At 41.5% G+C, this 14664-nt stretch overlaps 1 protein-coding gene across 1 annotated transcript in view; it reads left to right on the top strand.

The window, feature by feature from the left end:
- Positions 1–14664, top strand: part of LOC137407764 (uncharacterized) — a 63042-nt gene that overhangs the window by 25783 nt on the left and 22595 nt on the right. Inside the window, 7 exon segments of the mRNA XM_068094146.1 lie at positions 1783–1979; positions 2774–2952; positions 5243–5417; positions 5651–5741; positions 6189–6264; positions 7633–7735; positions 10408–10586. Coding sequence (XP_067950247.1) covers positions 1783–1979; positions 2774–2952; positions 5243–5417; positions 5651–5741; positions 6189–6264; positions 7633–7735; positions 10408–10586 — 1000 coding nt within the window.

Here is a 14664-nt window from a genome sequence, read left to right as displayed (position 1 = left end):
GTATATGATGCTGTAGAAATTACGACTTCCTATCAATTCAATATATAATAATAAGGTTTTAGGTGCATATAGGTAAGCCATACGTGTACATAAGAATAAAATGTTGGTACTTACAACAAGACATAGAAACGGAGGAATTTTTATTGTGTAAATTTAAAGGACTTTAGGATTATTTGTTAAGCATATGTATATATATCTCGAGAATACCTAACTGAAGCTAATCTGACATTGGATTATTGTTTTAGCGCAGTTCATTGGATGCTAGCTATTTTTGAAAGCTTGTCAAAAAACTTATGGGTTGACCAAGTCATGTGGTTATCGTGCAGTTTATTATGGTTCCATCGTTCTGCATTGTCTCAAAATTAATCAATTTTTTTATAGAGAATAGTTATTACACTTCAAAAAATAATATTAATAAAAAAAGGTTAATATAGCCAATAAAAGCTACACCCTTACTCGGACGGTCTTGCTTGCTCGGTCCGTACAGATGCGAGTTTCGACAGTCAGATGAGAGTCATGGCAGTCCTTATATATAGTAGTTGAGATAGGGAAGTGGCAGAGGATCAGCTGATCATGGAGAAGGAGGCTCTATAGGTAAGGAAAGGATAGAGGCTTCAGAGGCAGAAGAGAAAGAGGAAGGCTAACAAAGCAGAAGAACATGCTTTAGCAGGCAGAGGGAGCCTCAGCAGGTCTTTGAGAAGGAGAGAGAGATAGATCAATTGATAGATAGACAGACCCTGAGTCGTTGGAGCTGTTATCTTTTATAGATGTCTCTGTTAGCCTGTGAGAAGGTGTTTAGGCGCTCAGGTTCTGTTCTCTATGTTGCAGAGGGTTAGAAATTGAGTGAACTTGTCTTAAATACCTCATGAGAATGTAATGATTCGAAATGATGACTAACTCCAATTGTCTTGGTCGTGTCTGGTACAGGTCTGACAACTGTTAATGGTTTTCTGGCATGTCAATTGATGTCTCTCCTCATTGGCTACTTCCACAAAAGGTTTCTAAGCTGCTTGTAGATGAGTATATGATGACTGTGTTCTTGCTGGTCCTCTAATGTATTAGGTGTCATGTTTATCGTAATATTGCAAATGGCTCTGGTGTTTAGTTGTTTTCCATTACGCTATCTGCTTTTGCTAATACTTCTATACAACACCATACAAAGAGCTGCATCACTTTAGCTGTGCACACAGCTTCTATTCGCTTTTGCATGTTTATAGTTGTTGCGTTCTTGCACCCTTTTGCTTTTCCACTAGTGATGCACTAGCATATAAACTATAGATTAGTTGTAGTGCCTAGGATAGGAGCAGAAGCGGGTTATTGACCACTAGAGAATTTGAAATATTTATATATGATATATAGATATGTAAAATGTTTATGTGTATATAAATATTTAGACATTGTTACATATAAATATTTATATGTAATCGCATATGAGAACCAAGTCAGGGTCCGACAACTAGTAATCGATCCCACAAAATATCGGTCTTTTGCAAAATTCCACTTCAGCATCGTCAGTTTCTTTGTTTGTATTAATTGACTGAACAATAATTTCATATTAATTCATGAGCAATTAATTCAGTAAAATAACTAACCGAGTTTTTCTACATGCATCTTTAGAATCGCACCGCCTGAGTTCAAAGGAATGACTTTGCAAAAATATATGAGTAGATACAGTTAAATATGCAATAAACATATAACTGCATAGTTGAAACTGCTTTTCCTTTCTCATCTTGGCTCTTTATAAATGCTTTTGGCTAGTTACGATTTGCCTCTCGGTTGCAGGGGTGGAGCTTCGATTTGTGAGCGTTTTAGCAAAAGCCGTTTCATTGGCTGAGTCAGAACTCAAATCGCTCTTGGTGTCAGTCACTTCGGCATCTCTTTTTGTTCTCGACCCTGGCTTTGCCATTCGGCCACCACTCTGTTCTCCAATAGATGCACTAGATGCCATCAACTCAATTTCAGAAAGAGAGATCAGCTGGGTCTAGAGCTGGTGCTGTTGAGCCGTGTACTCAAGGCAGGGGCCCTTTCATTCCGCAAAAGTGCATTCCTCCTCCTTCAGCTTCCTGATCAGGCTAGCAGTTTGCGTTGCCAACTCCTGCTAGCAACAGAGGCCTTCCAATAGTTCCTGGGCTTGCTTCTATTGGTGGTGGTACAGGGGCTGGTTTGCAGGCAGACATTTTAGAGTTTAAGACAGGTGCTCCCAGCGTGACTCAGGCTATGTCGAGGTCTCTTTTAGCTCTTGTCTAGACGACTTGAACATGGGGCTGTGTACGGGCAGACTCAACCAATTCAAACTGGCTCGGTTATGAGAAGGTGGTTCTGGATACTTTATCAACCGCTTTGGCTGACGAGTCTCTTTAGGCTCATGCCTGTCCACTCCCACCAGCTTGACTTTTGGCTCCTTGCGGGGTCGATTAACTATAGTCAGAGTAGGTGTACACAACTTCATCAAAAGGGCGGTAGGCCATTCTCTTGTTTTCAAGAATGTTGACCACTTGTTTTATTGACAAAATATGCGGCACTCCCACACATGAAATCACCATGTGTTCTTTGGTGTGACATCAATTTTTCGCGTGAAGCGTGTTGCCACTAGCAGAGACACACATAAATGGTAAAATGCTGCAAAGCGTGCTGTTGACATCTTCAGATGCTGGTGATGTCATCACACAGTTCTCAAGTGCCAGCCTCACCCTGCATGGCTTCAGTGGTTTCTGTACAAATGGCGTCACCACCAAATCACTCCTTCTTTTGACCGTTTGGTCAGGCATTTTAGCTCCACCACCAGTGGCTTGATGTTAGTCGAGGTATGAGTCATGGTCAGTTCCTTGGTCGGCTTGGCCTCAGTCAAGCAAGAGGTTCGAGCTGTTTTGACGAGCTCAGCGTTCTCGACCTCTTCTACCCAGGCAAGGTTCTTGTGAATCCCGAGTGTAACGACTCCCTTTCACTCGACTGGTTGGTGACTTTGGCTGCTTCTTTATCAAACATGATCTGGACTGCTTTCGGTCAATCAGTAGAAGTCCGAGAATCAACCAGGTGTGATTTGACATAAGTTTTCTTGTTATTAGAAACAGTCGCTTACGAAAGCAGCCTGAAAAAGATGCTCTCCTTTTTCTTTGTTGTTTGAAGGACCCGTTGCCTTTTGTGAGTCTGCCATGTCTGTGCTCTGACACACAGCCACAGGTTCCTCGTCTAAGTCTATGAGTCCCTTCAAGAATTTTTCCTCTCCTGCTTCGGATGGCTCTATCTGGCTCAACATATTTTCAAGAGAATCGATAGTATTACCTTGTTGAACCGATTTGATGACAGATTTGTAGGAATGCTGCAAACTGTTCGGCTGATGAATATCAATAAGTATTTCAGATAGTCCTTGCTCGTCATGGTGCTCAAATGCAAATGACCTGGTCCTACTTATTCTCCGAGCTTGGCGCCTTTTCTCAGCCTCTGTATTCTTTCGTGAAGCTTACTACGAATTGGCCGTTATTGTGGATAACCCCGCCCATTCTCCATATTGATCAGGCTGCCAAGTAGTCCAAGTCAGCTGAGAGTTGTGCTGAATGATTTCTGGTGCTGATTTCTATGGATTCTGATACCTGGCTGGCTGTTCCGGAGTGCTGAGCTGTTCGTGTTTTAGTTTTCTCCAAAGCTTTCAGGTTTTGGCTGAAATTCGGATTTTTTGTAGATTCTGGCTTTGGGTTAGCCAACTCTAGCTCTGTCTCCGGCTCGGCTTCTACCTCCTTTTTCTTGCCCTTGCCTCCTTTATGTTGGGGCCTCAGCTTAGTTCAATGGTTGCTGGCACTCATCCCAACTCTTCTGTGCAGGCTTGATAGAGTTTTAGCCGACTCTTGTTCTAAATAAAAGATTATCCCTGGCGTTCTATCAGGCACATGTGGTTAGGCCAAGCTTTTATGCTTTGGACTAATCCTACAAATTTCACCTGTAGCCGGGGGTTGTCTCCTCTCTTCAATTGCTAATTCACCAGCCATAGCCAGTCTCCAAATGCGTATAGGGGTGGATGGCTCTTCCTTGTTTTTTGACTGACGGCCAACTGCTTTTCTTTGAGGCTAACATGAACTTTCACCAACCGATTGTGCGTCTCCACCACATACTCATGTGTCGTTTGAGCCTCTAAGACTTGGAGATGATACTTCAGTTGGTCGAGTAAGTGCAACTCTTGATCGAGCATCAGCAGGTTGGCTGTTTCTCTCGTCACCAAGTAGGGTGTGCTTTTCTATGCCCTCATCAGTTGGGGGAACACTGTATCTCATTCCTCTACCTCGGGTCAGCAGCTGCGCTTGGAGTAAGTCACCTAGCTACCGGTTGTTACGCTCCACCACTCCGTTAGCCTGCGGGTGGTATAGGGTGGTGTGCGATTTCTCTACACGCCAGAGTTGGCACAGCTCGGTCATTAGCTGACTCTCAACCTGTGCCTCTTGCTGGTCCATGTAGATCTGTTTCGGCAAGCCCTTATATTAGAAATCTCGTTCGTCAAAAGTGCTAGCAATAACGAGTGCTGAGGCTTTCAGTAGGGCCAAAGTGTCTCTAAATTGGGTGAAGTGGTCAGTCACAGCACCAGTATCCACTTGCTTTCTCTCGGCATTGTCGATAGTAGTCTGACCAAGTCCATGGCCAATTTTTGCAGGGGCATCTTGCATACAACCTTTGCCTGCTGCCGGCTGTGTTTTCTCTCCATGCTTGGCATACTTGACAACTCTTGACCTCTCTGCTCATTACCGCTAGAATCTCTGGCCAGTACCATGTCAGGTGGAAGTGGCTGGTTGTCCTTCCCACACCAGAGTGGGCAAAAATGTGTATTTGCCACACGGTGGTCTTTCTAATTGCCGGCGGACAGACTGCACACTATTGAGGCTGGTTGTGAGGAGAGTTCCGGTCCTCTAACACTCCGTACGGTCGTATTCGGAGAAATGGTCGGATTCTGTGTAGTTGCTAGAACTCTTGGTCTTTCAAGAGATCTGTTTAACTGGTTTTTGGTCAGCTCTTCTGCCCAAAAGAGTGACCAATATATCATGATCACAGGTCAAGGCCTGTAGCCTGCATCCAGGCCAGTTTAATGCTGGCATCACCTCGAGTTTTTATCTGAGTCATTTCACAGAGGCCCAGGGTGGCCTAGGCTTGTCCTGGACCAATCCTCTGGCTGCTGTAGTAGCAGCAGGCTGTGCCTTGCAACCAACAGCTTGCAAGCGGTTCTGGTGATCCCTAACACGACTGTTGGGCTTTTTTCCAGTCTACCTGACAATGCCTGGCTTTCTATGGTGAGCTCTCTTCTGGTAGGTCTGCTGGAATTCGGCCACAACTTCCAGCACTCTGGCTTTTTTGATTGGAAGGCTCTTTTCTCCTGCATAACTAGCGGTGTAGAGCATGATCGATTCAGAGTAGGAACTCTCATCTGTAGAGATAAGGTTGGAAATGTTTCACAGTTTTGACCATGGCCAACAACTCTCTCCGGATGACACAGCAGTTCCTCTCTGCGAATGACAAGGTTTTGTTGAAGTATGTGAACACTCCCTTACCGCTGTCCTGAACCATGGATATATTGGACCCACTCTACATTTGCTCGCATCAGTGTCCAGTATATATGGCTGGATCAGATTGGGTATCCCAAGACAGGCACCAAAAAAATACGTTTTTTCAGCTCCTCGAAGGCTGTTTGCTTCTCACCCCACGTCAACTTCTCACCTTTTTCGCCAACTGGCGCAAAGTCCGGGCTATGGCAGCAAAGCTTGGTATGTACTGACAGTAGTATTTTACCTTGCCCAGGAAACCTTGCAGCTCTTTGAGCCCTCTGGAGAATCAACCATTCTTGGACTGTCTTTGTTTTCTCAGGGTCAACAGCCATCCCTTCAGCAATGGCTACATGAACTAGGTAGCACACCTGTGATTGGAAAAGCTTGCAGCTGATTTTTTGGGTTTGAGTTTGGCTCTTTTCAGTCACTAAACCACCTCCTTCGGCTGATGTAAATGCATGTCATAATCTGGTGCGATGACTATTATATCATTCAGCGGAAATAACAGCGTGCTCCAGTGAAGGCCGTGCAACACTCTCTAAATCTACCTGGGACGATGGCTAGTGGGAGATCAGTCAGAATGGCAGAACCTTTCATTTCTGCAGACCGGAGCAAGTAGCAATTGTTGAAATCTGAGCATCGGCATCCAACCTCATCTGCCTGTAGCTACTGACCAGATTCAGTGTACTGAACAATCTGCTGCTAGAGAGAGTGTCAAGGCTGTTGTCGATCTGAGACGGAGGTAGGCATCATGCTGGGTGACTACACTCAGCTGACGGTAGTCAACACACCCATCCATTTTTTGAACCAACACCACCTGGGAGCTCTAAGTGCCTCCAGAGGGCTCAATAAATCCTTTGATAATGAGATCCTGCACTTGTCCCCCTGCCTTATCTTCCTTCTCTGTTCCAAATTGTTGTGCAGATTGACGCATAGGCCGGGTTTTCTCTTTTAATGGAATGGAGTGCTCTACCTCGGAGGTCCATCACACATCTCCCTCATCAGTGCTGAACATGATCAGGTCATGTGGAAACAACCTTTCTAGCCACGTGGCTTCGTGAAATTTTCTTTGGCTGCTAAAAACAGGTCCTCCAGATGAGCTGGCATTCTTGTCTTTGGTGTTTTCACACTCCGTGTTGCAAGACCTAAGTCGGAAAGGGTTGGTTCCTCATCTTCTGGTAGTCCTCCACACTTGTGTATGTGTCAACCATGACGTTGGCTCGGAGATGTAAGGGTTTGATTCATGAGGTTCAGGTACCGGGCGACTCCGATTTCCTCCGGCTTAGGCTGGTTCAAGCCCATAGCCAGTGGCATCTGTCCTGGGCAATCCTCGATCAGCCCCAATGGATAGCAGTTTTGGGTGGTGACCTGACATAGAACAGCCAATTCTGTCCAGCCAGTGTCACCATGTCTCTCACCACCTGTACTTTGCCGGGTAGCAGCCGCTCGTGTTTATCCGTACAAGTCAACGGTCACTCGTCGATGAAACCATAAGCTCCTGAAACTCCATATCACACTGGTGGGCCATTAAAAAAGGCATTTTCATGATGGCATTTTTGCTGCTGTGGGTCACCATGAAGACCTCCTCAGTTTTTATGTATCGAGATCCATCGGCCATGAGACACACTCATGCACACTCACACCATGGTCACACTCCTTGAGAAAGTCTCTCGGGCTTTGTGAGTCTTGTCGAACACTTGCTTACTCAGCAAGTTTGTGGTACACCCAATATCGATCAGGAGCTGGATGGATCGCCCATTTAGCTCTTCAGGGAGGATGTATGTAGCTCATAGAGTGGGGTAGGTTCAGAGTCTGTGCCCTGATTAGTTCAGCAAGATTTCTGGGACTGGACATTCCTAAATCTACCTGGGTAGATTTCCGGTGTGTCTGTTTGGACCGGAAGGGGGCGTAAGAAAAATTAGCCCTGCCGCGTTTAAGACAGGCTTCCGATTATGTACCGACCAGGATTCTTCAGACTCGCTGCCGTGTATGTTTTCAAGTAAAAACACTCTTGGAGTAGGTTCTTGGTGTGTCGGCTCAGCTCAGAGTGAGTGGGGCACTGTGTAAGTCGGCCTTGCCACTTTTACAGCAAGCTTCTGATTACCCACAGGCTGAAGTTCTTCGGATTTGCTTCTGAGTGCATTCCTGGCAGCGCCGTCTGGTGTGACTCACTCAAGCCCGGGTGGTGTTTTCTCGACCAGGCTGTCTTCCAGGTATCTAGGATCCAGTTTTCCTACAGCCTCGTAGTAGCTCTGGATAGCTACGGGCGAAGGCTCCTTCATTGCCACCTCATCCAGGGTGTTGAGGCAGACTTCCTTTGTGTTAAATCTCCGCCACCTCTTGAGTCTTAAGCCCTTTCAGACTGGAGTCCAACCTGGCATGGTATCTTCCACCAGTGGGCTAGAGCGTCTTTTGTTGGAGCTGAAATGGTTTGGGGTTTTAGTGAAATCAGTAGTCGGAACTACTGCTGTGGCCCTACGCCGTTTCCCTGGTTCTGTGGCTTTTAGCTAGGGCAGTCTTTGTAGACGAGCTTTTGGCCCCACACCTCATCATTGAAAGGTTCTCTTACGGTGGCCTCTTTAGACCTGAGCTTTTTGTCGCGCAATTGCTAAACTTGCTTCGTCAGCTGCTGTACGAGTATTGCCACTTAGCTGATGGTCTGGTCCCGCACCACTGCAGTCCATTTCATTAATTTGTTCATCTTCTATGGAGCAGACAAGGGCTCTCTAGATTTATTCCAGGGGAACTCTTCTAGGGGAATATATTCTTGAGGCCTATATATTTAAAGGCCTATAGTCATTTATATATACTAGATGTATGCCCGGCATTGCCCAGGTAATAAAAATGTTTTTGCACTAAAAATCTATTTTTATTTGACATATAACAACAGGAAACATTATATTTTTCAAACTTCATATCATGAGAAAAGTGTCTGGTCCAGTTTAAATAAATTAAGAAAAAAATAAAACAGCTCTAAAGATTTTCAAGCTTTTTCAAACAATGTAACTTTTAAATTTCATATCATGAAAAAGTGTCTTGTGCAAATGAAATAAATTAAGAGAAAAGATGAAACAACCGTAGAAGTTTTTAAATGTAAAATAATTAGCAAGTAATCACTAAATGAAGTCTGTTTTGCTATGAATACAATGAAAACTTACTTGGTATACAATTATATGATTTTAATTTGTCTTAGTGTTGGCATAGTAAGGCAAAAATGGCGTATTGAGTGATATAGAAACCCTTACTAATTGTGTAATGCAAACACTCTCTCATAAAAATCATCAAAATTTTATATTTGTATTGTACATACTAAAAATTCATAACAAAATAATATGTTAAACTTGGTAACTATAGTTCCATACAGTAACTTTAGTGTATTTAGTGGTTATGAACTGCAATAAAATATAATATAACAATGTACTGTGTGCAGTATGTACCGATAGGAATACTTACTTTCGAAACAGACATATAACATAAATATTGAATTGAACTTAAATGAATTCAGGTTACTAAATGCATACTTAATGCTAGGTTTTAGTATGTATTTTACTTAGTAAACTAAACTTCAGCTCTGTCATTGGCTAAAGTTTTATCGCCCTCTGTTTTCGGTTTTGTCTCCACTATAACTTATAACGATTAACGCTGACCTGAGATAGAGAAAAAAGCAGCAGTGTATCTTTTTTAGGCGTTTTGAGAGGAATTTCGGCGAAGAGCATATCAGCATTTGTGTTAGTTCAATGTAATCAGCACACTGACTGCCAAATTTGAATTTCGATAGAATTTTTTGTCAATATTATATGGCGCAAAAAGCCGAAAAAAAAAGTCTTTGTATGGCGAGTATGAAAAACATTGTGTTCCACTTCATAAAGTGAAAAAAACTGTAAACAAGAGCAGCGTAACCCAAGGAGCACTGTATTAATTAATAATAAAAACTGCACATTTAGCCTGTGCACTTGTGACAAAGGATAGATAGTATATAATAAGAGCGATGGGTGTGATAAAAAAACGATTTAGCCTAGTGGCTACGCACGCTTGTTAATGTACTTGCGATCTGAATGTCGCGAGTTTAAATCCAGTAAGAAGGTGATTTTTCGTTGCTAAAACTTTACCGCTATAATTGGACAAACGAACAACAGACGACAGACAGAACAACACTGAGGCTTCATATTATGGGTATTAGATTTATTTATATACTAGCTGAATTTCCGATGTTGACAGACTAGCTGAACAGACCGAACGACAGATGACAAACTTTGAGATTATTTATATACATAGAAGTAACAGAGCAGTACTTAGAGTACTCATCTTGGTTAGCTGCTATCAGTTTTATGCTTGTGCAGTCATCAAGCTGTAGGTCTCAACTAAAACAAATGGTTTACATATAATTATAATTATATAATTAAATATATATACAACTTTAAAAGCTTTGCTGTTTGTGTCATTTTGCAAGTTAGATTTCTCAGCTATGAGTGCGCTGTCAAGCGGATATCATGATGAAACGCACAAGGTAGTACAAAGCTATTTCACTAAAGCATGATGAAATCACACATCACGCTTTAGAGTGTCTTAATTCCCTTTATACAGTTGAGAAAAGACATTGCTGAACTCATGTACTTTTTCAAATCTAATCAAGTTACAATGATAATTTTACAAGAATATAAACTTTGGGCGGGCGAGTAAATTAATTATAATGAAGTAATTTTAGGTGTTCTTTTGCTGGTATTGCTCATATTCACTTAAGGTTAGAGGCACCTGCTGAGGCCTCTAAGCAAATAGTCATAAAATAATTTAGTCTCATTCTGGTTCTATAATGAAATAATAACAGTGTTGTCATTTAAGCATGATTTCTGTTCAGACACAAAATGTTGCCTCATTGCTCTTACAGATGGTAGATAAAATGGAGGTTGCACACAAGTACGACGTGAAGGACTTGAATATTCTCACCGTCAAAGTATATAAAGACAGAGCTGAAGTGACTCGGTCTATCAAAGTTTCTGCGTCGAAGGGTCAAGCAGAGATACTAGTTGAGAAGTTGTCTGCCCACTGTCATATTGACTCAATTCGGTGAATATATTTTGTTGTGTATGCTTGTTTATGCTAACCTGCGTGTTTTTAAATTAATATTCGACTAGATCAGAGGTGACCAATCTTTTTAGAGTGGGGGCCATTATGTAAAGTCAAGTTTAGGCTAGGGACCACACATAGCTGCTACGGATATCACAAATAATTAAATTACCATAATTTTGTATATTGCAAAACATTATTCCATCCAACACGTGTAATTCTCATTCTCCACAGTCAATATATTTATTTTAACCACATGTTATTACAAAAAAAAACAAATACAACAATATATTGGCTTTAACTACATGTAATTACAAAATAAAAACAAATACATTAATATATTGGCTTTAACTACATGTAATTACAAAATCACAAATGCGTCAAAATATTGGTTTTAAATACATATACATGTAATTACAAAAAGCATCATCTGAAATTTATGTGCGGTGTCTTTGTTGAAGAAATATTGCTGTGCTAAGTTTTCACTGGTTATGATACTGAGAATATTACTCTCAGTCAGCCACTTGGTACTGCTTCTCTCGTACAATCCTGTCTAGGTCAGGTATAATTTCTGAACATGAAATCCTGAGCTGCTGAGCTAGATGCTCCCAGTCTGGTGCGATATTTGCTTTTGGTATGCTTCATGGGACTGAAGAACTGCTTACATAAGTAGGTAGAGCCAAAGAGGCTGACCATTCGAAGAGCATATTCATGTAGAGCAGGATATGTGCCAGCTGGGAAAAAATCATGATAAACCTCTATGAGTTCGTGGCTGAGATGTTGTTGTTTAAGACGTTCATTAGCCTGCAAGTCAATGAGCTCCATCTGTAACTTGGCTGCTATACTGCTAGGGTTGACAGAAAACGGATTGGCAAATATCTTTATCTTCTTTTCAGTTTCTGCAAACTGAAAAAATCTTCTTGCAAATTCAGCTGATAGATCTGACACGATGTTGGCGTAATGCTCAGAGTTGACCTCAACACATTGGCCATTCTGCTGATGCTCTGACAGAGTTTTGATGTGAGCATAATTCTCCTCTCGGAGTTGCGGCCCTCACAGCTCAAGCTTTGTCACGAATGCAGTGATGTATCTCCAGAGTTAAGCTATGCCCTGTTTCTTACCCTGTAGCTGAAGGCTCACTACTGACATATGCTCTGTGATATCAGCTAGAAATGCCAAATCAGTGATTCAGAATTGATCTTTGCAATCATCACACTCACAACCCTTGTTTCTCATGCATGAATCAATATCTGGTAGCAAACTGTAAAACCTTAGCAGCGTTTTAGCGCTGCTGAGTCACCTGACTTTACAGTAATGTGCTACATCTTTGTATTCACATTATATCTCCTCAAGCATAGTTTTAAATTGTCGATGGTTCAATGCTCGTGATCGAATAAAGTTAACAGTGGATACAACCAGACTTATAACATGATCCATTCTCAGAGTTTGCGCTGTGAAGTTGTCAATGGTACACCACAAGAGGAACATCCCAGCAGTGAGATCTGATCAAAAGACCTATTAGTCCAGTGTTTTTCATCGCCATTGCAGATCCTCCATCAGTACAAACGCCAGACATCTTCTCCAGTCATAGGTTGAACTCGGCAAGTTCTTTTAATAGACTCCCATAAATACCTTTTCCAGTTGTTGTGCCTTGAAGACTACTCATTGTTAGGAAATCCTCAGTAAAGTTGAACTCATTATCAATGCCCGTATCATAATTGCAAGCTGAAAAGTGTCAGACACAGGCCCGTATTCCCTGGGGTGGCTGGCCGGCTGAGCCGCCCCAACTTTTTAGGAGTTTTTTGTGGCTAAGTGCAGTCAAACTCGAATAACTCGCCCTCGGATAAAATGTAACATTTCATCTCAAACACGAGGTTAACTCAAACGGATTTGTTTGGTTCGTTTCCACACAATGATAAATTGCTTCAGATAACTCGACCTCAACATCATTTACTCGAACAGTTATTTGTTCCAAATCATAGAGACAAACATCAACTTTTAGTAGTTCTTAGGCATCATTATTATCATCAGCGGCAAAATATTCTTATTAATGACTTTTATAAAGGTTTGCAAAAGGTCAATTTTTACCAAACATCCGCTTGGCCATGTCCCATCGAAAGTGTGGAAACCTCTGGATGAACTTAAAATAAAATCGGCAAAATTGATCTTGGTTAAGACGCTCAAAAGACGAAGATGTCTTTTTTCTGAGCATTTTACCTGCAGTCAAGTTTTGCCTATTTAAATCTAAAAACGCCCCAGCAGTCACATCATCTAAAACTAATCTGAAAAAATATAAAAATGTTGATACTTTCCGATAAATTTTTTTTAAATTTCACATGAGAGGCCCTACATGAGAAAAACCTGTTGGGAGGCTTACACCGCCCCCTCCACACCCCCAGATGTTCATAACTAGTCGCCTAACATTAACCGCCCCAACTTGCAACCAGTGAATACAGACCTGGTCAGACAAATCTGTGCTCTCATCTAATGCTATGCTGAACTAAACCAACTTCTTAATCTGGGCTTTCATTGTACGCTCAATGTCCTTACTCAGATTTTCGACTCTTCTTGCAATGGTGTTTCTTGACAGAGCAACATTTTCTAAATTACTCTTTTTATCAGGGCAGAATTCATCAACAAACACTGCCAGTGCCTAAATAAAAAAGCAAGGTTAAAACAAATGCAATTGATAGTTACTAAAATATAATAACAATGGCAAACCACACAAACTTTTTTTGAAATCTTGATTTTTAGCTTTAGGTATATCAGGCTATGCAAGGAGTTATAACTTGCCTCTGTCTTTTAAGGTCTACAACTCCGCGCCTATAGTTGTTTTATGCAACTCTTATCTGATATAAATTTAAAAAATGCTTACTTCCTTAGCAAATTCTCCATGGTGAAATGGTAATTGTTGTTGACCAATTAGTTGAGCAATAGTGAGACTGCATTTTGTGACTTTTTTACTAATCTCTGCATATCTTGTAAAATGTGGCTGCTGTTGCTGCAGATTGGATGATAGCGAGTCGTATTTTCTGCGAGCCGTATAGCGTCTGTCATGACCTGAGTATTGCTCATATGCGCTATGACGAGTTGTATAATGTCGCCTTATGTCGTGCTCTTTGAGCACAGCAATTACTTGGTTGCATATAACGCAGATTGCTTGGCTCTCCCCGTGGTATTTGATGAAGTATTGCAATTTCCAACTGCTATTAAATACTCTTACCTCGAGGTCAACCTTCCTGCGTGTGGCCATAATTGTAGCTGAGCAATACGTATTGAGCTAGCATCCAGCAATCTACAGAACATTACCCAGCTCAGATTGGGAACTCCCGTTTGAGATGTTTAATCAGCTAATAGAAATAAAGGCTGTAAGGGAATTTCCAAAAAGCAGATAGGGAAGTTGAAATTTTCAATAGTATTAGGTGGTGCATTTTTATGAGCACTACCCATAGCTGCGGTGTTCACAAACTATAACCTAAGAACAAAGATAAACTTGTAAAAAAAATTGAAATATGCTGGCCTTTGGAGGCCACAAAAAACCAAGCTGAGGGCCGGGTGCGGTTAAGGCCGCCTGTTGGACATGGCTAGACTAAATAGATTGTTCTAAAGTTTGTTTCAATTACGGTACCGATTGGTTTATCTGCATGATTACATTGCAAGTCCATTGGAAGCAAAAGTTTGCATGGCATCGCCTTTGATGCATTTCACGTTTCTATACGCACACACATATTCCACTAGAACATTCCATTCAATTTTCAAATTGTCAACAAATCGAATCATGTGCAAATCTTTCAAAAGATTAGTCCAAACATAGTCATTGATTGGAGAAAATGGGTTGGTAGCCATGACAATAATTAGGCTGCCATGACAGTTTCTTTTTTACGTTTTTGTTTTTACTAAAATCCTGTGCACAATATATTTACTATATACCTGCTGTATCTTAGTGCACAAACGAGGTGGCTTTAACATAGCCTCATAGCTATAGTGAAAGTTGTCTGATCGTGGAAAGTGATCAATTTTTTCACAAAAAAGTAACTTTCCACCATCATCAAGTCTTAGGTTATTGGTGAGACTTGAA

This window comes from Watersipora subatra, chromosome 11 (genome assembly GCF_963576615.1).
Source record: "Watersipora subatra chromosome 11, tzWatSuba1.1, whole genome shotgun sequence".
Taxonomy (NCBI): domain Eukaryota; kingdom Metazoa; phylum Bryozoa; class Gymnolaemata; order Cheilostomatida; family Watersiporidae; genus Watersipora; species Watersipora subatra.
The sequence above is the reverse complement of the archived record's forward strand: the minus strand, read 5'-3'. Positions and strand labels throughout refer to the sequence as shown.